This window comes from Protobothrops mucrosquamatus, unplaced genomic scaffold, assembly GCF_001527695.2.
Source record: "Protobothrops mucrosquamatus isolate PMUCROS unplaced genomic scaffold, P.Mucros_1.0 scaffold_276, whole genome shotgun sequence".
NCBI lineage: Eukaryota > Metazoa > Chordata > Lepidosauria > Squamata > Viperidae > Protobothrops > Protobothrops mucrosquamatus.
This window is the reverse complement of record NW_015386352.1, coordinates 1049527-1071904: the sequence shown is the minus strand read 5'-3', so window position 1 is coordinate 1071904 and position 22378 is coordinate 1049527. Positions and strand designations below refer to the sequence as shown.

At 46.4% G+C, this 22378-nt stretch overlaps 1 protein-coding gene across 1 annotated transcript in view; it reads left to right on the top strand.

Moving 5' to 3' along the window:
* Positions 1–21865, top strand: part of CAPN10 (calpain 10) — a 24627-nt gene extending 2762 nt beyond the window's left edge. The window contains exons 2-12 of the mRNA XM_015831701.1: positions 221–352; positions 772–968; positions 2356–2573; positions 3631–3772; positions 5597–5763; positions 8997–9280; positions 12223–12425; positions 13455–13710; positions 17077–17282; positions 19077–19122; positions 21836–21865. Coding sequence (XP_015687187.1) covers positions 221–352; positions 772–968; positions 2356–2573; positions 3631–3772; positions 5597–5763; positions 8997–9280; positions 12223–12425; positions 13455–13710; positions 17077–17282; positions 19077–19122; positions 21836–21865 — 1881 coding nt within the window. The remainder of the gene's footprint in view (positions 1–220; positions 353–771; positions 969–2355; positions 2574–3630; positions 3773–5596; positions 5764–8996; positions 9281–12222; positions 12426–13454; positions 13711–17076; positions 17283–19076; positions 19123–21835) is intronic.
* Positions 21866–22378: the final 513 nt, after the last annotated feature.

The following is a 22378-nucleotide window of genomic DNA, read 5'->3' as shown; positions in this document are numbered from 1 at the left end:
GAGGGAGGAAAGGAGGGGAGGAAGATATGGAAGGAATGGGAGGGAGGGAGGAAGGAGAGGGAGGAAGGGAGGAGAGGGAGAGATGGAAAGAAGGAAAGAAGGAAAGGGAGGGGAGGGAGAGATGGAAGGAAGGAAGGAATGGGAGGGAGGGAGGAAGGTAGGAAGAATATTGCAAACCTAGCATGTTTCCTTTCTAAGTTCCCTTCTTCTTCCCCATCAGGAGATCTGCTCTTCACCTCGGTTATTTTCAGACAATCAACACGAATGGCAGGTCAAGCAAGGCATGCTGGGGGATTGCTGGTTTCTCTGTGCCTGCGCCGCTTTGCAGAAAAATAAATACCTGCTAACCAAGGTAAAGACTCTCCCGCCACTCAGGGCGCAAGTCACTCAGAAGGCGAGATCTCTAAGCGAAGCCTATTGCATCCATTCCGTTTTATTTCGCCGTAATAAAATCTCCCTCCCCGCACCCAAGGCCTCACTGCAGCTGCAGCTACGCAACCAAACGAAACGATTCAAATTAAGCAAAAGCGTGCATTCCATGGAAGATTTCTGGAGATGGAGCAGGAGGCGAACGTTTTGGGGAAAAGCATTGTTCTCCCTGGATCCTGCTCTGCGTGCATTTTCAAACCCCCTCTGCTCTCCCTAAGGACTAGAACCTTGGGATATTCAGAAAGGTTCGACGGGAGGGCTTAAGCCCTCCGGCGTAGGAGACTGATGGCTGTTCCGACCAATAGTCTTCGTACCAACGAGCGGTTTCTTCTCTTATCCCAGGTTATCCCTCCAGGTCAGCCCAGCTGGAAGGATGAGAAATACCGAGGATGTTTCACCTGTCGCATCTGGCAGTTTGGCCACTGGGTGGAGGTGACCATCGATGACCGGCTGCCTTGTCTTGGGGGCAAGCTCTGTTTCTCCCAGTGCCAGACGGAAGGCGTCTTTTGGCTCCCTTTGCTGGAGAAAGCTTACGCCAAGTACGTGTGATCTTCATTCTGATCGCAGGGAGTCCTCGCTTTACGACCAACAGCTGAGCCCGAAATTTCCTTTGCTAAGCAAGACAGCCGTTAAGCCTGCATGAGCAGGGGGTTGGACTAGAAGACCTCCCAGGCCCTTTCCAGCTCTATTTGGATGGATGGATCGATTTTTCTGGCTTTTCTTGCCAACCGGGTTACTCACTTAACGACTGCAGGGATTCACTAACCACTGTGGCAAGAAAGGTCGTAAAATGGGGCAAAGCTCACTTCACAAATGTCTCACTTTAGCCACAGAAACCTTGGGCTCAATGATGGTCGTAAGTCGAGGACTATCTGTACAGCCCGAGAAAGTAGGGAAAATCCCTTTTGAGCTTCTTCATCCCTGCTCTGGGCTAAACTGAGAGCCGTGGAGGCGCAGTGGACAGAACGCAGCGTTGCAGGCTGACTCTCTGCCCACTGCCAGGAGTTCGATCCTGACCAGCTCAAGGTGGACTCAGCCTTCCATCCTTCCGAGGTCGGTAAAATGAGAAACCAGATTGTTGTGGGAGGGCAGCACATGCAAGTAAATGCAAGTAATGCTGACGTTGTAAACTGCTCAGAGAGTGCTGTAAAGCACCGTGGAGCGGTATATAAGTCTCAGTGCTATTGGTATTGCCCTTCCTTCCTTCCTTCCTTCTTTCCTTCCTTCTTTCCTCCCTCGCTTCCTCTCTGCCTCCCTCTCTCCTTCCTCCCATCCTCCCTCCCTCCTTCCTCCCCCCTTCCTGCCTCCCTCCTTCCTTCCTTCCTTCCTCCCTCTCCTTTCCTTCCTTCCTTCCTTCCTTCCTTCCTCCCTTCCTCCCTCCTCCCTCCCTCCCTGCCCCTCCCTCCCTCCCTCCCTTCCTTCCCTCCCTCCCAGTGGTTAGAATGCAATATTGCAGGCTAACATACTGCCCACTGCCAGCAGTTCGATCCTGACCTGCTCCAGGCTGACTCAGCCTTCCATCCTTCCGAGGCCGGTAAAATGAGGACCCAGATTGTTGGGGACAAGAGGCTGTGCAAACCGCTTAGAGCAGGGGTCCCCAACCCCCGGTCCGTGGACCGGTACTGGACGGCGGCATGCCAGCAACCGGTCCGCACAAACAAGAAAAGCCCCATCCGCGAGATGCAGGCAGCACACAAAACCACGCACTCTCCGGTCCGTGGAAAAACCTTTCCCCATGGAACCGGTCCCTGTTGCCCACAAAGTTGGTGACCTCTGTAAAGCACTGTGAAGATAGAAGTCTAAGTGCTATTGCTGTGATTTTTTTTCCCCTTGGCTGCGTCTCTTTGTCCCCCGTCTCCCAAGGTCATCCCCACGTACTGTGACAACTGTGTAATCCTACAGGTGTTCGGCTCTTTCTGCTTTCAGGGTTCATGGATCTTACGAGCAGCTCTGGGCAGGCCAGGTTGCCGATGCCTTAGTTGACCTGACCGGAGGCCTTGCAGAACGCTGGTCGCTCAAAGACCTGAGCCAAAACCCGGAACGCGAGCGGGCCGGCAAAGTCCTGGAGAAAACCGTGTTCAGACGGTTGATGGACCTGAAGGAGAAAAGTGTCATGAGCTGTTCCGTCTTCAGCTCACGGCAAGGTAGGGGAAGGGGAGAATTTTACACAGCCGCTTCCGTCTCGTCGTTCTCCCGCGGAAAGGTTTCATATCAAAATATCTTTCATTCCGTAAACTGTCTCTAACTTCCCTCAACCATTAACAGAATCCGCCCCTGACCGAGACTAGAAAACGAAGCACAGGTAGTCCTCAATTTTCAACCATCCGTTTAGTGACCGTTCAAAATTACAGCCGCGCTGAAAAAAAGCGACTTATGATCATTTTCACACTGATGACCTTTGCAGCCTCCCCGTGGTCACAGGACCAGAATTCGGATGCTTGGCAACTGACTCACATTTATGACAGTTGCAGCGTCCTGGGGTCGTCTGAGGCCCTTTTGCGACCTTCTGACAAGCAAAGTCAAGTGGGGAAGCCGGATTCACAAGAAAGGTCGTAAAATGGGACAGAATCCAGTTAGCAACCGTTTTGCTCAGCAATAGAAATTTTGGGCTCCGTTGCGGTCGTAAGTTGAGGACTACCTGTCATAAGCTCAGTAAAAAGAGCAGATGGGAAAATCTTTTCCTCAAACGTCCTCACAACCTCACAACTTTTTTCACACATAAAAAAAGAAGATCTGTAAACGCAAGCAAGGTGAATTAAAACCGTCTCCCAGGTTGAACCACACAATCACACAACCACAGAATGAACATCGCAGACGACACTCAAACTCCATGCCTCAGGAAGGACCAAGTTTCCGTAAAAATGTCTAATTTCTGGAGCCCATTTGTAGGGCTCATATTCTGCGCTCTTGAGATAAACCAACTGCTTTCCGGGCAGCGTGTCGGTGTCCTTCTTGCGACAACCCCTTTTGCTAGGATGGGGACCCACAAATTCCTGGCACGGTCCCACCAAGCAGGGCAGACCAGGAAATGGCCGGGTGATGTCAAGTGGATGGAGACCCATCCTCCCTGAAGCCACTCCCCCTCTTTGAAGCCCCTCCCACCACCCTCACCTAGCTTCCCAAGAGCTGCTGTGCCTAATGAAAGTTCTCAGAAATGGGATGAAATGCTGGTTACCACATTATCTTTTTTCTGCCCTTCAGGAACCAGCCAGCTGGGGGAATTCCACGCCTTCATTGTGGTCGACATGCAGGATCTTTCCAAGGTGTCCAGGAAAGAGACAATCCTGCTGCGGATCCGGAATCCCTGGGGGAGGCGCTGTTGGAAGGGACCCTGGAGGGAAGGGTGAGTAGACCAAGTGTTGACTCCAGCATCTACAATAGTGTTTCTGTCAAACCCGTCCCTACTTAAACCTCTAAGTCAAAACGATCCTTGGCACCATCTGTTGGGAAAGGAATAGTTTTATTAGAAGTCAAGTGCATTGCGATCAAGCACAGCCAGAACTGAGAATCGCACGCCGAAATCCCTCAGTTCAACTTTTCCCTCCCCTAGATGCCTCCCATCGCTAACACACACACATACACACACTCATCCCCAATCAGGTTCAACAAGATATTTTCAGAATGGTCACTTCAAGCGCAGGTTGGTATCTGTTGTGATTCCATGCCAGCCTGTGATCCCGGTAGTTGAGTCTGGGGAATCGGAGGAGGAGGAGGAGGAGGAGGAGGAGGGGCCTGGAGAGCCATCAGAGTCGGAGGGAGGCTCTGATGAGCTGCAGGACTTACAAACTAATGAAGAGGGTGCTCCTTCCACTCATGATCCAGCTGAGAGCCAGCTGTGCTGGGAAGCTGAGTCGGACTGGAGGAAGCACAGCTGGAAGACCTCATAATCGCTTGTAAACGTAGACAGGTCACACAAGTAGGACAGAGGGAGGCAATGGGGCGACTCCAGGGGAAGAGGAGAAAGCAGTGAGAAGCCATGACTTGGGGGCTGCATAACAAAAAGGGAATATGTGGGCAGGGCTGGTTGCTGGAGACAATCGTTTGCAAAGAACTTCAGAATCAAAAGACCATGGTCTGTTTATTTTGCCTGTGAGTTATTTCCTGTTTGACTCGTGCTCCGTTTTGCTTTTGGACAAGGTCTCCATTGGAAAAGTTCTGTTGCTTTGGTTTTCTGGGACAATTATCAGGTCTGTAACTCAAATAAAAAGAGTTTATTTTCCAGTCTACTGTTAAAAGAGGGGTTGTCTTTGGGAAGTAACAAGGACGTACGTAGGCTGGGACAGAACAGTGTCCAGCTGCCTTCTTCTCCTAACCGGATGACCTTGAGGCAGCATCTCAGGGATATACGGATGTTACTTTCATTTCCCCCCCAAGCATCCTCACTCCCATCCACCTTTCCCAGAGCTCATTGCAGATTGTCACTGCATGGTAGCAAACCACAAGCAAGCATAAGGTGGCAGCTGACAATCTCTCAATTTTGGCTAGTTTAAAGCGTGTGGACTTCAAATCCCAGAATTCCCTATCCTGCAGGTATAGAGTTCAGTACTTAGGATTTCCCACACAGCACGTATGGAGTTTGGTGTGTTCATTTTATCCATTTCGTTCTCAGTTTTAATGTTTTAACTTTCAGCCGCCCGACGTTTTTAACCTTTTAATTGTTTTACACTGTTTATTTGTTTATTTATTTATTTACTATTGCAGGGGTAGGCAATCTTGGCTCTTTTATGACTCGTGGACTTCAACTCCCAGATTTCCTGAGCCAGCATGGGGGAACTATGCCCCCCTTTATGACTTGTGGACTTGAACTCCCAGAATTCCTGAGTCAGCGTGGGGGAACTATGGCCCCTTCATGAATTGAGGAGTTCAACTCCCAGAATTCCTGAGCCAGCATGGCTCAGCTTGGAAACCTCTCCCTTTCCCCTCAGCATGGCTGGCTCAGGAATTCTGGGAGTTGAAGTCCACGAGTCATAAAAGAGCCAAGGTTGCCTACACCTGACCTATTGAATTTATTTGCTGCCCATCTTGTAACGAACGATTCTGTATAGCTTCCAGATAACTCTGGAATATTTATGGTAAATTGTACAATATTTACGGCATTGCAAGCTGCCAAAACCGGTTCATTTTTTTGCAACCGTATTAATATTCACTGTGGTTTTTTGGTCTTCAGAGGTCCAGGGTGGAGTCAGCTAGATCCGGTGGTGGGCGCTGAACTTTTATCCCAGCTACAGGAAGGAGATTTTTGGGCTGAAGAAGAGGAATTTTTCACTGAATTTGATGAGGTCATCACCGGGTACCCAGTCACGGAAGAAGGACAGCTTCAGAGCCTTTATACTGGTAGGTGGTGCTGGAAAAGAGCCAGTTTTTAAAGGAAAAACCCCTTTTTGCAAAATACAAGGACAGATAGTCCTTGACTTACAACAGCTCATTTAGTGACTGTTCGAAGTTACAACCGCACTGAAAAAAGTGACTTATACACACACACACACACACACACACACAAATGTTTAATCTACAAAACCTTAAGAAATTAGATTAAACATTTGTGTTTATGATTTTATCCTGGTGATCACCTTATTTTATTTCACATTATGTGTATACCCGGGATTCGTGTTTTTAATACTGTTAAGGACACACACATATAGACAGACAGACAGACAGACAGATAGATTTTATTAGTTTTTATAGGGTTAGGGATAAGGTGTGTCGAGGTTAGGGTTGGGATTTGGGTTAGGGTTAGGGTTAGGGTTGGGGCTGGGGTTTTTCCAAATAACATTTTCAATATTTAGGAAACAGCATAATGTCTGGGTTCATGTGTTAAACAAACAATAATAGATAATAGTTAATTATCATAAACAATATGTTAATTCATCACTCGATAGCCTTCTTGCTAATATATATTCAAAATTACATATCACATTCCTTTCTCTCTAACTTGTTTTTCTAGCCATTGATAGAAATTATCTCATGTTCTAAAGTAATAATAATAATAATAATAATAATAATAATAGTAGTAGTAGTAGTAGTAGTAGTAGTAATAAAGTTGGAAGGGACCTTGGAGGTCATCTAGTCTAACCCCCTACTCAGACAGGAGACCCTATACCATTTCGGACAAATGGCTGTCTAGTTTCTTCTTAAAAACTTCCAGTGTTGGAGCATTCACCGCTTCTGGAGGCAGGTTGTTCCACTGGTTAATTGTTCTGACTGTCAGGAAGTTTCTCCTTAGTTCCAGGTTGCTTCTCTCCTTGATCAGTTTCCACCCGTTGCTTCTCGTCCTGCCTTCAGGTGCTTTGGAGAATAGCTTGACTCCCTCTTCTTTGGGGCAGCCCCTGAGATATTGGAACTCGGCTATCATGTCCCCCCTCGTCCTTCTCTTCGTTAAACTAGACATCCCCAATTCCAGCAACCGTTCCTTATATGTTTTAGTCTCCAGTACACTGAGCCTTCTTTCTCTTTTATCTTTAAAGTCAATCTATCCATTTCTGCACACTCTAGAATTTTCTTAATTAGTACTTCTTTAACTGGTAAGTTTTCATTTTTCCAATGTTGGGCAAATACAATTCTTGCTGCCATTAATACGGTAATATTAAATATCTGCAATCTTTCTCATAATTAGCTCCTGTTATTCCTAACAAAACTTATGACTGTTTTTCACACGACCATTGCAACGTCCCCGGGGCCACATGATCCAAATTCAGACACTTGGCCACTGACTCATATTTATGACGGTCGCAGTCTCCCAGGATCGTGTGATCCCCTTCTGACCAGCAACGTCCATGGGGACGCCAGATTCACTTTACAACCGTGTTACTCACTTAACAACTGCAGAGATTCACTTAACAGCGGTGGCAAGAACAGTCGTAAAATGGGGCAAAATTCACTTAGCCACTGTCTTAACTTAGCGACAGAAAATTTGGGCTCAACTGTGGTCGTACGTAGAGGACTCCCTACAGTTGAATAGCCAAGATGCAGATAGGGTAGGTTTCAAAAAAACGTCTCTTGCCTCAGATCTTTCTTTCTGCACATGCTCAGAGTTCACGAAGAGAAGGGGGGTCCGAGAAGGGTCACCTCGGCCTCGTGTTCCGGATGTTGCTAGGCAGGGCCTCCTTGTTTCTTCTCCTTTTCTTAAGGACTATCTGTAGTCCTCAACCTATGACCGCAATTGAATCCGAAACATCCGTCGCTAAGGGTGACATTGGTTAAGTGCATTTTGCCCCCTTTTACGACCGTTCTTGCCACCGTTGTTAAGCGAATCACTGCAGTTGTTAAGTGAATAAGACAGCTGGTAAAGGAATCTGGCTTCCCCCGTTGACTTTGCTTGTCAGGTCGCAAAAGGGGATCACGTGACTCTGGGACGCTGCGACCGTCGTAAGTATGAACCCATCTGTCAAGCCTCCGAATGCTAATCACGTGACCCCGGGGGAAGCTGCAACGGTCGTAAGTGTGAAAAGCGGCCGTAAGTCGCTTTTTCCAGTGCCGTGGTAACTTCAAACGGTGACTAAACAAACTGTTGTAAGTTGAGTACGGCTTGTGTAGTCCAGGGCTTTTCAACCAGTGGTACGGGTACCACCTGTGGTACATTGGCACCTGGCAGGTGGTACGCGACCATCCTAGAAAAGTAGCGGGGGAGGGGAACGAGCTGAACCGGTGGCAGCACCGCACAAGCCTGCGTGAGAGATGGCTGGAGCTGCAGGGCTGTCAGGGCTCAGTGGAAGCACCAGGATCAGTGCCGCTTTCCAGCTGATCGGCGCTTATTCGAGGCTGTCAGGGCTCAGCGGAAGCGCCAGGATCCGCACCAGGCTCCAGCTGGAGCTCGGCGCTGATCCTGGTGCTTCTGCTGAGCCCTGAAGAAGCACCAATCATCTGGAAAGCAGCACTGATCCTGGCGCTTCTGCTGAGCCCTGAAGAAGCGCCGATCAGCTGGAATGTTGCAGCATCTCCAGGGTCTTGTGATTTACATCCAGATGCTTGGCAACCGATTCATATTTATGACGGTCACAGTGTCCCCGGGTCATGTGAAGGGACCAAAACCTGCTGCAACCACCCAGCAGACGGGGGGAATAAAAACCAAACACCCCCCACCCCACCCCCGCTGCCAATCCTCAAGAGAAATGCTCACAACAATGGAAACCTCGGACAGGAGGAAGAGCGCGGCCGGGCGGGCAGGCAGGTGTCTTGCTCGGCTGTGGCTTGGGGGGCACTTTTTTCAGTGCCATTGTAACTTTGAACAGTCACTAAGCGAACTGTTGTAAGTCGACGACTACCTGTACTTTATCACTTTTTTCCTTTTGGTTTTTTTTGGGGGGGTCATCAAGTTTTTGACACCTTGCTGGGCGACGGGTGGTACTCGGATGTTGCCATATCCTAAAAGTGGTACAATGGGCGAAAAGGTTGAAAAGCCCTGGTGTAGGGTTTCCTGCTTGAGTAGGGGGTTGGACTGCAGGACCTCTAAGGTCCCTTCCAATTCTTGTGTTCTGTTGTTCTGTTTCTGCTTACCTCAATAAAAAGCCGCATGGGTCTCAAGCCGCATCAGCAGAGTCGTGACGCGTATCCTTTTCCCCTCCCGACAGACAAAGTGCTCAGCCACACGCAGAAGCTGTACGGATCCTGGGTGCGAGGGCAGTCGGCCGGGGGTTGCCGTAACAACAGCACCTTCCCCACGAACCCCAAATTCTGGCTGAGAGTCTGTGAGCAGAGCGAGGTCTGCATCGCCCTCCTGCAGAAGCCCCGGAAGCACAGCGCAGATTGGGCCGGCAGGATTCGTGCCTGGCCTCGCCTCCCGGAAGCGGATCCCTCCTTGGTGGATAACGTCCGAGGGAAGAATTACCACGCCTTGGGCTTGCACATCTGGAAGGTAGGAGAGACGAGCCGGGCCTACAGGCAGACGAGCCCTTTTTTCCCTGGGAAGTAAGATTCTAGTCCTCAAGATTGCTGAGAGAAATGAATCTCTCTCTGTGGCATGAAGCTCTCGGTTGGCCTTTCCGGTGTCAGGAGGAAATGGGAATAAGATTGTTGTGATGTCTCCTGGACCTTCTGTCTGAGGCACAGCTGCCACAAAACCAGACAGTGAGGCGGTTTGTTAAGTCGCTGTCAATCGTGCCTCTGTTAAAAAGTGCTGGTTTGCACGTTCCACTAATAAATTTTGCTTTTCTTATAAGCGGGTAGGTGAACCGGAGGACTTGACTAATCAAATGAATTTTGCAGCCCAGGAACAACTGAATCTAGTTATATGGTTTGAGTTAAGTTGATTCAAAACTGCCTAGGACAGTGGTGGCGAACCTATGGCATGCGTGCCACAGGTGGCACGCACAGCCCTCTCTGTGGGCACGTGCGCCGTCACCCCAGTCCGAGGCCTTCAGCTGGGTTTTATAAAACATTTTCGCTTTAGACCTCCGCCGCCGTCTGCAAAAAAAAAAAAGGTTCAATCAATCAATTTCAACTTCTTGCGGGGGGAAAAAAAGACCTCGCAAAGTTGGAATTGATTGATTGACTTTTTAGTCCCACCCAGTCTGCCGTTATCACTGCAGCCACGCCCACCCAATGGGCCACGTCCACCCAATGGGCACCCGACGATACATAAGTGGGTTTTGGGTTGCCATCACTGGCCTAGGATGGACAAAGTAACTTCAATCTTCCAGGCTAGGGGTGGGGTGGGGGACAGGAGAATAAAAAAGTCAAGATGGCTTCCACAAAGAAGGGGTGTGTGTGTCAAGCTATTCTCCAAAGCACCTGAAGGCAGGACAAGAAGCAATGGATGGAAACTCATCAAGGAGAGAAGCAACCTAGAACTAAGGAGAAATTTCCTGGCAGTGAGAAAAATTAATCAGTGGAACAACTTGCCATCAGAAATTGTGAGTGCTCCATCACTGGAAGTTTTTAAGAAGAGACTGGACAGCCATTCGTCTGAAATGGTATAGGGTTTCCAGCCTGAGCAGGGGGTTGGACTAGAAGACCTCCAAGGTCCCTTACAGCTCTGTTATTCTGTTCCACGTACTCCCTCAGCTTCCGGCTACAACTGAGCCAAAAAATTCTGTTGTTAAATGAGACATTTGTTAAATGGGTTTTGCCCCATTATACGAGCTGTCCTTGCCACAGTTTTTAAGTGAATCACTGCAGTTGTTAAATTAGTAGCCTGGTTGTTACATGGATCATGGCTTCCCCACTGACTTTGCTTGTCAGAAAGTCGTAAACGGTGACCACAGGATCCTGGGACACAGCAACCAGTTGAACCAGTTGCCAAGCATCTGGATTTTGATCACGTGCTCAATGGGGGACGCCGCAAAGGTTGTAACTGTGAAAGATGGTCATAAATCCCTTTTTTTCAGTGCTATTGTAACTTTGAACGGTCACTAAATGAACTGTTGTAAGTCGAGGACTATATTCTGTTATCTACTTCCTAGCTGCCCCCTATCCTCGGCAAATCATGGCTTTACTCCACCCACAGATTTTGCCAAGTGGATGCTTTTTCTCCCCCAAGCGGTGTGGTCTGCCTTGTAAAATTGGAGACGCTGCAAGTTGGACAGTTGCTCGCATTAAAATTAAATGGTGCTGAATAACAAATCCTTTCTTTCCCCCTTCCTTAATGGATTTTTTATAGGAAAATAAAATGCCCAAAGGACAAAGGGAAGCGATGTCATTTGGGTCTCTCCTAAACTTCCTTCCAAGACTTTGGCTTGTGATTTGACCGGCCATCTCCACACACTCAGAAGGAAGCCAGCTTGTGCGGTATTTAATTTGGGGAGTTTTCCCGTAGGGGAGTTTTTTCTCTACCATCCACTAACTTTTCTCTGAAGGCGAGGACCGCTTGTATTCAGCTTGTCAGGATATTGATTTAAAGTCTAACCAGCTTGTATAATGTGAGATGAATGATGCAATGTTAGGAATGACTCAGCAGAAGTCTGTATCCCTTTAAGAGCTTGAGTATAAAAGGGAAGGCCTTGCTGGAGTCTTTCTCTCTCTCGTCCATTTCCTGCTGTAATTACTGTGGGTTGGAGTTTGCTGTATCACCACATGTATGTAATAATAATAATAATAGTAGTAGTAGAGTAGTAGTAGTAGTAGTAGTAGTAGTAGTAGTAGTAATAATAATAATAATAATAATGTTGGAAGGGACCTTGGAGGTCATCAAGTCCAACCCCTTGCTCAGGCAGGAAACCCTATACCATTTCAGACAAATGGCTGTCCAGTCTCTTCTTAAAAACTTCCAGTGTTGGAGCCTTCACAGCTTCTGGAGGCAGGTTGTTCCACTGGTTAATTGTTCTAACTGTCAGGAAGTTTCTCCTTAGTTCTAGGTTGCTTCTCTCCTTGATTAGTTTCCATCCGTTACTTCTTGTCCTGCCTTCAGGCGCTTTGGAGAATAGTTTGACTCCCTCTTCTTTGTGGCAGCCCCTGAGATACTGGAACACTGCTATCATGTCCCCCCTCGTCCTTCTCTTCGTTAAACTAGACATACCCAATTCCAGCAACCGTTCCTTATATGTTTTAGCCTCCAGTCCCCTCATCATCTTTGTTGCTCTTCTCTGTACTCTTTCTAGAGTCTCCGCATCTTTTTTACATCGTGGTGAGTAAAATTGGATGCAGTATTCCAAGTGTGGCCTTAGCAAGGCCTTGTAAAGTGGTATTAACACTTCACGTGACTTGGCTGGTATTTTGTTTCTAGTGTATATTTGTAGATAGTGTATGATAAACCACCCTTTAATACAAACCACTCTTCACTGTATTTACTCCTGGGTTAACTCAGCGCAATAAGACCGGGCATGCTCTGACATAGCTCTCTGCTGCTCTCTTGCCTTCCAGATTGAGAAGAAGCAGTTCAACCTTCCCAAGACCCTCTCGGCTCCCCCAGTTGTGAGCACGGCCTGTCATTCCTTCAACCGAGAGGTACACCTCCGTTGTGACCTGTCTCCTGGATACTACCTGGTGGTTCCCAGCACTTTCCTGAATAACACGGAAGGGAACTTCCTGCTCCGGGTCTTCTCCAGTGGAAGAATTTCTCTCAGGTACCCCCCAGGGTGGGCGAGGGCGGGACTGGGAAAGAGGCAGGCGGACCCTTGAATCGGGAGACGCTACGGGCAAGTGCTCGGCTTACGAGCACAACGGGGCCCGAAATTTCAGTGGTTAAGTGAGACATTGGTTTTGTCCCATTTTACAACCTTTCTCACCACAGCGGTTAAGGGAATCCCTGCAGTCCTTAAACCAGCGAAACGGTTGTTAAACGAATCCAGCCTCCTCGTTGACTTTTTCTTGTCACAAGAAGAGGTCGCAAAAGGGGATCCCATGACCCCAGGATACGGCGACCGTCACAAATAGGAATCAGTTGCCAAGTATTTGAATTTTGATCACTGCTGCAATCGTTTGTAAGTGTGGGGGGAAAAAGGCCACAGGTCACTTTTTTCAGTGGCGTCCGTGGTCATTTTGAACGGTCACTAAATGAACGGTTGTAAATCAAAGACTCCCTGTACAGTAACTCTGACAAGAAAAGCCTCATGGTAGATAAACTTTTTTTAATAATAATAATAATAATAATAATAATAATAATAATAATAATAATAATAATAATAATAATAATAATAATAATAATAATAAAAAAGATGGAAGGGACCTTGGAGGTCATCGAGTCCAACCCCCTGCTCAGGCAGGAAACCCTATACTATTTCGGACAAATGGCTGTCCAGTCTCTTCTTAAAAACTTCCAGTGTTGGAGCATTCACCGCTTCTGGAGGCAGGTGGTTCCACTGATTAATTGTTCTCACTGTCAGGAAGTTTCTCCTTAGTTCTAGGTTGCTTCTCTCCTTGATTACTTTCCATCCGTTGCTTCTTGTCCTGCCTTCAGGTGCTTTGGAGAATAGCTTGACTCCCTCTTCTTTGTGGCAGCCCCTGAGATATTGGAACACCGCTATCATGTCCCCCCTCGTCCTTCTCTTCGTTAAACTAGACATACCCAATTCCAGCAACCATTCCTTATATATTTTAGCCTCCAGTCCCCTGATCATCTTTGTTGCTCTTCTCTGCACTCGGTCTCTTGCCAGTGAGATCAAGCTGTCTGTGCTGGACAACACCATCCACGAAGAATTCCCGGGAGGCGAGTGGGAGACGGCGCAGCTGGAGGGATCGTGGAAAAAAGGCCACAGCGCCGGAGGCAGCCGGAACTTCCCTTCCTTCCATACCAATCCCTGCTTCCCGTTGTCGGTTCCTGCCGGGTTGGGACAAAGAAGCATCAAGGTCTCTCTCCATCAGCACTGCCCGGATAACAAGTGCCGTCCAATTGGGTTTCATATCTTCCAGGTAATATTTAGGTTCACAGTTGCTGATTGAATTACACCAGCGTCTGTCCCACAGGTGCTTTTTTTCAGGAGGCAACTGGACTTTCTCGTTTTTCTTTTGAAGACGTTTCGCTTCTCATCCTGGAAGCTTCTTCAGCTCTGACTTGATAGTGGGGAATGGAAAGATTTATACTCCTTGCAGACAGCTGGTCATTTGCCTTCTTTTAGAAGGCAAATGAGGCCACTTGGAGGTTTATCTGCGTCCTCAGGGACACCTGAGTATTGCAAACAGGTGTGGAGCCTTGGCACTGTCGAAAGGACTCTGTTGTAGACTGGAGATAGATGGTATCGTATCCCTCCCCCTCAACATAGATGACCTCCAAGTGGCCTCAACGGCAATTCTCAGTCATCCAGGTCATGGTTGTCCCACAGGTGCTTTTTCAGGAGGCAACTGGACTATCCTGTTTTTCTTTTGAAGACATTTCTCATCGAAGAAGCTTCTTCAGCTCTGACTGGATAGTGGGGAATGGAAGGATTTATACTCCTTGTAGACAGCTGGTCATTTGCCTTCTCTTAGAGAATCGTTGAGGCCACCTGGAGGTTTTATCTGTGTCCTCAGGGTCACCTGAGGATTGCAAACAGGTGTGGAGCCTTTTTGGCACTGTCGAAAGGACTCTGTTGTAGACTGGGGATAGATGACAGCTGGTCATTTGCATTCTTTTAGAGAGTCGTTGAAGCCACTTGGAGGTTTACCTGTGTCCTCAGGATCACCGGAGTGATGCAGATGGGTGTAGAGCCTTCTTGGCTGCAGGATGTTTTCTGCCCTTTGTGCCTTCACTGTTGAAGACGCGCACACAGGCTGTTGGGGATGAGTCCGTGTTGTCCGCATCTCAAACTGAAGCGCAAATGGTTCCTGTAGTCTGCAATGTTTTCTCGAAATCCGTTCATGTTCCCGCACCGCTCGAAGGGTGTTCCTCCCAAAGTGCATAGCTAAATGTCTATCCTGCATCCAAGAAGGCTCCACGCACATTTGCTCTATGCAGGTGACCCCGAGGAGACAGGTCAACCCCCAAACGGCCTCAACCAAACTCTGAAAGAAGGCAAATGACCAGCTGTCTGCAAGGAGTATAAATCCTTCCATTCCCCCACCATCCATCCAGTCAGAGCTGAAGAAGTTTCTTGGATGAGAAGCGATACGTCTTCAAAGAAAAACAATAACAAGAAAGTCCAGTTGCCTCTTGAAAAAAGCATCTTTGGGACAAAGATGACTCCACTTCCTTAGGGTCTTGCGAAAGAACAAAGTGGAACAACGACTGATGACCTTCTTTTACCGGTCCACTATAGATAGCATCCTCTCACATTGTATTATGGTGTGGTATTCTGGCTTGACAGCCGCGGATAGAAAGACACTACAGAGGGTGGTGAGTACAGCACAAAACATCGTGGGCTGTCCCCTGATACCACTAGATGACATCGCTAGGGCCCACTGCCTTAGAAGAGTGAGGAAAATCCTCAGGGACAACTCGCACCCCGGTCAGCACTTCTTTACTCTCCTACCATCGGACAGGAGATATAGAAGCATAGCAACAGGTTGAAGAACAGTTCCTACCCATGGGCTGTCAGACTCCTGAATGGGAAATAACTCCGTGTAGGATAGACTTGCGGGGCCAGCGCGTTGTGCAATAAGTTCACGTGGTGTAATAAGATTGTGTGTTCGTTGTCACTGTGAGTTGTGTCGGGGGAGGGGGTGCACGAAGGGAGGCTTAGCCGATCTCATTGTGCACATGTTGTACTTTGACAATAAAGGTTGCTTTGATTTGATGACCTGGATGATTGAGAATCTCTATGGAGATACACCAGTGTCTCTCAACCTCGGTCACTTGAAGGTGTTCTGGACTTCAGCTCCCAGAATTCCCCAGCCAGCATGGCTGTGTTCGTCATAAACACGAGTCAGTTGCCAAGCATCCAAATTTCGATCACCTCACCGTGGAGATGGTGCCGTGGTCGCAAGTGTGAAAAATGGTCGTAAGTCACTTTTCTCAGCGCTGTCATAACTAAATGAATTGTTTAAGTCGAGAACCACCTGAAATTCGCACGCCATCCCATAATCTGGACTTTTCTACTTTAGTTCCTCTTCTCCTCAGCATCCCCATCTTTGTCATGGGGAAATACTGACTGCCCTGTGCACTGGTGTTGGTCTGTTTATTCAGACATGACAGCCAATCATGTAATCTGTGGTTTTCAAATCAGTTTCAAACAAAGGCTTTCAAACCCGGAATGCTAGCTATCTGTGGCCAAGATCTGAGATCGACTTCTGAGTCAACCCATCCTAAAATGGAAGGGGTGTCGATGTATTTAATAAAGTGTATGGCACCTACAGAGGTCATGCAGTCACTGACATATAAATTTAGTTTAAATAAAGCATCAGCAAATACAAACACACACACACACACACACACACAACTTACGAACACAATTGAGCCCAAAATTTCTGTTGCTAAGCGAGGTAATTGTTAAGCGAATTTTGCCCCATGTTACAACCTTTCTTGTCATAGTTGTTAAGTGAATCGCTGCAGGTGTTAAATTAGCAACACGGTTGTTAAGTGAATCTGTCTTTCCCCATTGAGTTTGCCTGTCAGGAGGTCGCAAAAGGGGATCACATGATCCCTTGGACAATGCAACAGTCAGAAATATGAACCGGTTGCCAAGCTTTAGAATTTTGATCATGTGACCATGGGGATGCTGCAAAGCCTAGGCCAGGGGTGGGGAACCTTGGCTCTTTTGTGACTCGTGGACTTCAACTCACAGAATTCCTGAGCCATCATGGCTCAGCATGGAAACCTCTCCCTTTCCCCTCAGCATGGCTGGCTCAGGAATTCTGGGAGTTGAAGAGCCAAGTTTGCCTACCCCTGGCCTAGGCCTGTATTTCTCAACCCTGGCCACTCGGAGATGGGTGGACTTCAATTCCCAGAATTCCTGAGTGAGCATGGGGAAACTATTACCCCCTTGATGACTTCTGGACTTCAACTCCCAGAATTCCTGAGCCAGCATGGCTCAGCTTGGAAATCTCTCCCTTTCCCCTCAGCATGGCTGGCTCAGGAATTCTGGGAGTTGAAGTCCACGAGTCATAAAAGACTACCCCTGACCTAAGTGATAATATATTAAGATAAAACCAGAATAAAATCACCATAACATGGAGCCATGGAATTGCAATGGGAGAGATATTATAGTTCTTTAATTATAAAACAATTATATTTTTATGCATTTTATTATTTATATTTATAATGTAATTATACTTATTTGATGACATAATTATACAGTTATAAAGGCCGTGGATATCCGAAACATAAAATGAGATTACAGGGAAGACTTTCTTATTCCTTCTCAGGTTCCCAGTGACAACAACCGGGTGAAAATGCCTTCCACAGCTTTCCTGCAATTGGAGCCAGTAGTTAGTTGCGTGCCTCATTGCTACTCTCAGGAAATAAGTCAGACCTGCCGGCTGCCTTCAGGAAATTACGCCATTGTCCCCTCCACGTACTTGCCTGACACGGAGGGCAGCTTCACGGTGATTGTAGCACGGAAGATAGACAGGTAAGGAGATAATAATAATAATAATAATAATAATAATAATAATAATAATAATAATAATAATAATAATAATAATAATAATAATAATAATAATAATAATAATAAAGTTGGAAGGGACCTTGGAGGTCATCTAGTCCAACCCTGCTCGGGCAGGAAACCCTATATCATTTCAGACAAATGGCTGTCCAGTCTCTTCTTAAAGATTTCCAGTGTTGGAGCATTCACCGCTTCTGGAGGCAGGTTGTTCCGCTGGTTAATTGTTCTCACTGTCAGGAAGTTTCTCCTTAGTTCTAGGTTGCTTCTCTCCTTGATCAGTTTCCACCTGTTGTTTCCTGTCTTGCCTTCAGGCGCTTTGGAGAATAGCTTGACTCCCTCTTCTTTGTGGCAGCCCCTGAGATATTGGAACACTGCTATCCTGTCCCCCCTCATCCTTCTGTTCATTAAACTAGACTTACCCAATTCCAGCAACCGTTCCTTATATGATTTAGCTTCCAGTCCCCTAATCATCTTTGCTTCATAGCCACTCAGCCATCCAACCTTCTTCAACCATATGTGGCAGCAACTCTTCAGAATTTCATCCAGCCAACCTGGCTGAGAATTTAGGAGATTTTAATTCCAATTTTTTTCTGGAGCACAGCAAGTTGTTTGAAAGCCATTCTAGATCAGAGTTTCTCAACCTTGGGATCTGTTAATATCTCCCAGAATTCCCCAGCCAACATGCAGGTAGACAAAGGATCTCATTTGATTCCACTCCTGAACAGGAGATTGGACTTGAGGACCTCACTGGGCCTTTTCAAGCCTTAGCTGAGGTATTTGTCATAATCCTTCATTTGTACTTAGTGGATGGATAGATAGATGGAAGGAAGAAAGGAAGGAAATTGTGTGGGTGGATGGATGGATGGATTGGAAGAAGCAAGGAAAGATGGATGGAAGAAGGAAGGAAGGAGGGGAAGAGGGAAGGAAGGGGGAGGAAAGGAAGGAAGGAGTGGATGGATGGAAGGATAGGAAGCAAGGAAAGAAAGATGGATGGAAGAAGGAAGGAAGGAGAGGGAATAGGGAAGGAAGGAGAGTGAGTATATGAATGGATGGATGGATGGGAGGAAGCAAGTAAAGATGGATGGTAGAAGGAAGGAAGGAGGGAGGGAAGAAAGGAAATTGTGAGTGGATGGATGGATGAATGAATGAATGAATGGGAGGAAGAAAGGAAAGAAAAGATGGATGGAAGAAGAAAGGAGAGGGAAGAGGGAAGGAAAAGGAAGGAAGGGGAGGGAAGGAAGGAGAGGAGGAAAGAAGGAAGGAGAGAGTGGATGGATGGATGGGAGGAAGCAAGGAAAGATGGATGGAAGAAGGAAGGAAGGAGAGGGAAGGAAGGAAGGGAGGAGTGGATCGATGGATGGGAGGAAGCAAGGAAAGAAAGATGGAAGAAAGAAGGAAGGAGAGGAAAGGAAGGAGGGAAGGAAGGAAGGAAGGAGAGTGAGTAGATGGATGAATGGATAAATGGATGGATAGGAAGCAAGGAAAGAAAAATGGAAGAAGGAAGGAAGGAAGGAAGGAGGACCATGGGCAATGACATCTTAAGAGATCATCTTTAGTGCTCCTAAAAAAATCGCCACTTCCTGCAGTTGAACATCGGAGCTGTTATCCTGCGTTCTGCTCTGTGAAGACCCGATGTCCTTTTCCTGCTGTTAGCAATGAAGAAAAAACCTGAAGCTCCGAGGAATTCTCCAGGGAAGCCCCTGATAGGCCCCGTTCTCTGTTTTTGGCTCTTCTCACAAGATTGTGTTTGCTTTTATACAGGAAGAGCATTTGGAGCAAGGAGACTTTGGGGCAAAGACTGCAAGAGGTGAGCCCTTCCTTTGTTTGGGATTTGGCAGCGTACGGTTCCACCCGGGCGATTTTATCCTTCCAAAGAAAACAACATGGTTGACCGCATTAAGTAACCAAAAAACTCATTCACCAAGGAGAAAATTTTTAAAAAGATCAGAATAATAGCGGGTGGGGAAAGGAAACTACAGGCATGGCGAGAAGGGTGCAGCTCCATTGCCACTGTGTTAAAAAAACTGTAAGAGAATAATAATTTTTTTTAATTTAAATTTAAATTATTTAAAAGCGCTTCTTTCAAGGCTCCCCCCCCCCCAAAAGGACATTTCCACTAGGCCAGGGGTAGGCAACCTTGGGTTTTTTATGACTGGTGGACTTCAACTCCCAGAATTCCTGAGCCAGCATGGGGGAACTATGGCCCCTTCATGACTCGCGGACTTCAACTCCCAGAATTCCTGAGCCAGCATGGGGCAATTATGACCCCTTCATGACTCGTGGACTTCAACTCCCAGAATTCCTGAGCCAGCATGGCTCAGCTTGGAAACCTCTCCCTTTCCCCTCAGCGTGGCAGGCTCAGGAATTCTGGGAGTTGAAGTCCAAGAGTCATAAAAGAGCCGAGATTGCCTAGCCCTGGCCTAGGCTAAACCTTTGGCATACTTGAGTCTGTCTGTTTCGGGAATTTTTGTCCCTTCTATAATTAAGGACTTTTTTTCCCTTTTAGCCCAAACCTGGGGGGGGGGGAAACATAGAAAGTAAAACACTTCAAATCTTCTTGCTCAAAACTCCAGAAATACAAAACTTATAGTGTACACTTTTTGCCAGTCTGAAATATATCGAGCTACAGGGAATCCCCGACTTACGACAGTTCATTGAGCGACGGTTCAAAGTTACAACGGTATTAAAAAAAAATGACAACAATCGTTTTTCACACGGTTGTTGCAACATCACCTGATCCAAATTCGGACACTTGGCAATTGATTCATATTTATGACGGTTGCACCCTCCCGGGGGCCGTGTGATCCCCTTTTGCGACCTTCTGACAAGCAATGGAGAAGCCAGATAACTTAATAAGCCAACTAAGCATGGGGATTTGAGATTGGCAAACACCTGGGGGTGTTTGCTGGCTCTCTCCATCTTTTTTACCTTTATATATTTTTGTACCTTGTCAGACTCACACAGCGAGATGGACAATGTACAAATTTGATCAATCAGTGAATGCGCTATCCTGATGCCTATTTTGCAAACAATTCTCCTGTAAGTGCCTCATGCTATAGGAATCCACTACTTTCCTGCCTGGCCCACAGTAAGCCAATTTTTTTTTTTAAAAAAAATCCCCTTTCTGCTCCTCATTTCAGAACATTCCCCTGGCTTCTCTTTCGCTCTTCCCATTTCTTTTTTCATTTAAAAAGCAATAAAATAGACTTTTTAAATTTACGAGCGTATGAGTTTAGGAGCAAGATCACAAGGCTTCTTTTATTGGGCCTGCTAAAACTTCCAAAGAAATGCCGGGGAAGGGGGATGGGGGGGGGAACAAGAAGCGAAGCAGAAAAGTATTCCTGATCATTTTGAATTCTTTCTTAGAATCATAGAGGTAAAGATTCAAAGGACTTTGAGATCATCTAATCCAGTTCCTTGTTCTGGGCAAGAATCTACTACAGAAATTTCGTTTTGCTTTTTGACTTACTCTTTGGGGTCTGATTCACATCACACACACTTTAAGCTCACTTAAAAGTGTCTCAATTAGCAACAGAAATTTTGGGCTCCAATGCCGTTATAAGTCGTGGATTACCTGTAAATAAACAAATGTGCTATTCTGTTTCTTACTCACATAGTGGGTAAGACAGAAGTTGGATTCCCATTGCATCCTGTATCAGCTACTTTCTTGACTTCTTGATCTGACGACATAAGCAGCTAACTGGCCCTTTTATGACCTATGGACTTCAACTGCCAGAATTCCTGACCTAGCCATGGCTGGCTCAGATATTCTGGGAGTTGAAATCCACAGATCATAATAGGGCCACAGTTCCCCACCCCTGAATTAGCGGAACATCTATGACTCATAGCCAATATTTCTATAAAAGTAAATTGAGTGACATCCCAGCTCCAGTTTCTCTCGTGCTGGCTGAGGAATTCTGGGAACTGAAGTCCAAAAGTGTTAAAATCGCCAAGATTGAGAAATGCTGATCGAGATTCAGAGATTAAAATCTACATTAAATATCCTCCTGCATCCATCACTAAAAGCCTCAACGAGTCTTTTCTCTAATTATCAAATACAGGTAGTCCTCGACTTAATGACCATTGATTTAGTGACCGTTTGAAGTTACAACGGCACCGAAAAAAGTGACTTAATGCCCATTTTTCACACCTTGCAGCATCCTTGTGGTCATTTGTTTAAAATTCGGGTGATCCACTTTACAACTGCAATGAACCATTTAACGATTGTGGCACAACGGTCATAAAATGTGGCACCACTCACGTAACGACTGCCTTGCTTAGCAGTGGAAATTTTTGGCCTGGGTTACAGTTGTAAGCTGAGGACTATCTGTATATTGTTAAGAATTCTTTTGCTTCTCATTTTTCTTGGATAAGATGAGTATCTCAAGCTTCTGTGTCCAAATTCCTGTTCTGTAAAAAAACAACATCCTGAAGTCAATAACCTATTTTATTTTTCTTTGTGGCTTACCCAAGTTATTTGTTTTTAATCTCTACTTTTCCCATCCTCTCGGTTTCTGCAGGTGTCTTTCAAGGCTGTGATGAAAATGTAATTTGGAATCAGCGCTTTTGCTGCAGGCAGAAATAACGGAGGCCTTTAAAAGGACGCCCAACTTGTTTTAGTTTAAATTGAAATCATTCCAAATGTATGTTGGACCTCAGAGCTTCTTGGGTTAAGGGGAACATCTGTGACTTTTAACCAACTTTTCTGTAGGAACAAACTTGAGCAACATCCCAGCTCAAGTTTCCCTCCCATTTATTTATTTATTTATTTTTAAAAAAATATGTATCTGAATTTCGAATAATGTTGAAATCTTCAAAAATTTCTTCCTGGTTTTGCCTGCGTCTGTATTCTTTTCTTTTTTTTTCATTCCGGCCACCTTTAAACATCAATGAAAATTTATGTACATGTGATGGTGTTCACATTGGTTTTTGGTCCGTGGCGATAATATTCCCTCCGTGTGGTGTATGTGCTTAATATTTCCATAGTGATCGGCACTTCTGCAGAAGGATACATTTGCCAACAAAAACGGAAGGAACGATGGTGGAAAAAGACGAGGTTGTAA